This window comes from Triticum dicoccoides, chromosome 3A (genome assembly GCF_002162155.2).
Source record: "Triticum dicoccoides isolate Atlit2015 ecotype Zavitan chromosome 3A, WEW_v2.0, whole genome shotgun sequence".
Lineage (NCBI taxonomy): Eukaryota > Viridiplantae > Streptophyta > Magnoliopsida > Poales > Poaceae > Triticum > Triticum dicoccoides.
The window spans coordinates 611,929,460-611,932,330 of NC_041384.1; the positions used below are offsets into that span (position 1 = coordinate 611,929,460).

The 2,871-nt window shown below is 51.4% G+C and overlaps 1 protein-coding gene across 1 annotated transcript in view; it reads right to left on the reverse strand.

The window, feature by feature from the left end:
- LOC119269579 (CASP-like protein 5B1) overlaps positions 1–440 on the reverse strand; it is a 7,371-nt gene extending 6,931 nt beyond the window's left edge. Inside the window, exon 1 of the mRNA XM_037551435.1 lies at positions 48–440. Within this exon, the coding sequence (XP_037407332.1) occupies positions 48–175 (128 nt within the window). The 5' untranslated portion in view covers positions 176–440. The remainder of the gene's footprint in view (positions 1–47) is intronic.
- Positions 441–2,871: the final 2,431 nt, after the last annotated feature.

Genomic DNA, 2,871 nt, shown 5'->3' on the forward strand with positions numbered 1-2,871 from the left:
CAGGGCACAAATCCGAGCGTTTGGGGGGAGGGGGCGGGGGGAGCTACCAGAAGGCGGTGTAGTTGGCGAAGCCGATCGCGGAGGACATGACGCAGACGGACGCGGCGGCGAAGAGGAACTGGCCGAGCCGCAGCGAGAGGCCGCTCCACGTGCCGGGGCTCCCGGACAGCTCCATCGCGCCGCCGGACTGGCCCCCGAGCGCAGCCGCCCGCTCCCTCAGACGCCGGGCCGGCGATCGGCAGCCATGCGGGCGGGCGGGCTAGAGTGGGGCGGGCCTGAGGGTCTCGGTCGGCGGGGCGGCGTGCGGCGAGCAGCGGCGGAAAGGTGATGCTCGCTCGGCGGAGTCAGGGGTTTTCGATTATTTTTTTGCCCGAAGGGGAGAAGCGGAGGGGATGGCAGAGATGGGAGAGAAGCGAGGGGGAGAGCAGACTTTTTGCGACGGGGTTTGGACTTTTTGGAGAGGTGCGGCGCGACCCGGTGGCGACGGAGGTTGGTCCGTTACAGTTGTTGGCACGGGGCGTTTTGGTCAAGCGGTGCGGGCGGGGATTGCGGGGTCGGCTGAGCGGCGCCGGCCCGGCCGGACGCGGTTGCTTGCGTCCATGGCTTTATCGCACCGCCGAAAACTCTTGCCGATAATACGACCTTTTCTCCCTTTTTTTTGTGGGAGATATATAAAAGGGGTTTCATGTGTCCTTTTCTCTTTGTGCCCGTCCACGATGCACGCAGGAACCAGCTTTACCTAACCGTGAAAGCTCCCTGCGAGATTAACAAAACCAGATCTATTGGCCACTGTCTATTTCACTTATTAGGCTTTGTTTGGTTGCATGGTAAAGAAAATATAGGGCCACAAACATTAGGGGAGGGGAATTTCACAAACACATGGGACAAGTTTCTACCACATCTCTACTACTATTAAAAAAGCAAACTTAAGTTCCCCTAAAATCACCTCACAAAATGTACACAGATTAACCAGGATCCTTCGATCTGATCCAAGTAACAAAATCTAAGAGTCAATATTACTTTGTGGTCTGCCTCCCCCATCGAACGGCTCACGGTAAATGTTCTGCCACGGTCTGCCAATCGAAGCGCGATGGGTCGGTCCGTGATATCCCTTCCCACGATCCCTCCTCCTCCCAGCCGCCCCCTCGCCAGCGCCCTCCTCTTCTGGCCTCCGCCCACGCCTCCCCACGCACGCAGCCGCCGACGCTCCATGTCTCCGCCACGCCCCTGCCGCCGGCGCGCCATGTCTCCACCGCAGGAACCGCCTCATCTAACAAGAAGATTGAACGCCCTCGCCGCCGGCGCTCCATGTCTCTGCCGCAGAAGCCGCCTCATCTGACAATGAGATTGGACGCCCCCGCCGCCACTTTAGAAATCGGTGAATCGCCGCTGCTGTTACTCCACATGCGAGGATCATCAGTACAATCTTCAGCTAGCACACATCGGGGGCGCAGGAATCAGCACAAGATGATGTTGTCGCCATTCTTCCGCACAGCCGACGTCGCGGAAGCTGCTCTTGCTGTTCCTATGCACGGCCGCCAGCGTTCTTCCGCACAGCCAAGGACGGAAGCGACTGCCGCTGCTCCGCCTTCCATAACCGTTGTAGCGCGGTGAGTGAACGCCCTAGGGAAGGGTGGTGGCAGAGGCCGCACATGGTGCGTGGATGCCCACCACATGTTCGACGAGTTCCTCTGATTGACCTCTCTATCTCTGGCGCTCTGTGTTTCAGTTTCCATGCTCCCGTGCTTCATACCTTTCTTCTGATAATCCCTACCAACTTGCCGCTGAATTTTCAGAAGCATGAATGTGATTCAGTGCACAACTTTCCTGTTTGGAAAAGGCATGTGTTCCTGTCCCTGTCCGAAGAAAAATCTGGTCTTACAGTATACTTTGTACTTCATCTCTCAGCAATGAGATGCTTAGGTCGATCCATTTGCATCGGCTGATGCTGTTCAAGATAAGGCAACTGTCGTTTTGTCGGCATATTCCGTCTGTCCAGGACGTTCTCAAGCACCACTAGACATTTTGCAGGGCGCTGTACGATTAGGCTTGGACCGGATCAGAGAAATTCTTTTCTATTTTCAAAAGTGTGTAGCTTACATTGGAGGGGGAGAGAGAGAGAGAGACCGGCTAGGACACCATCATTAGATAGGTTAGCGGTTTTTAACAGCGTACATGATTTTTGCTTATGTGTGTTTTACAATATTCAGCCCCAATTTTTTTCTTGATCTGTGTTGCTATTTTCCTGCACCATGATTTTTACTGTTTGATTCGCTCTTGTCATTCAGCCTGACACTTTGAGTCTGAACCATAATTTTCTCATTATTCCAAGTATGCATTTGTAATTGTAGGATAATCATACAAGTCCTTCTAGCATTTGAATTTCAAAAGGTAGCTCAGAGACTCACAGTACGATCTGATCACATACTATGCATTTATGTTATAGAATTTCCAAATAATATATTCTTCATAGTGCTAACAGTGTTACTAACGTTCTGTCAAAGTGTCAAGCATATCTGATGCTGCAATTAACTCATTTCAGTCTATTAATGTCATATTAGCTTCCTCTTTGACATAACAATTTGCTACTGAAAATACATGAGGATTTCAGCCTTTTCATCTCTTAAGAGTGGAAACTAATTGAATGGGATAATGATACTATTTGGATACCACAACTTAATTTTACTGCCTTTGCAGACAGTTGCAGAACTCTTTTTCTTTCATGTTTGTACAGAGAAACATTCATTCACACATTTATGCTCCAAGTCACGGTGTTGGCCAATCACCTGAATGAGAGGGACACCCGTGTCCGACAGATCAAGATATATGGGCCACAACAGTAAGTTGGATTTTCTAGGCTCCGTAAAAAAA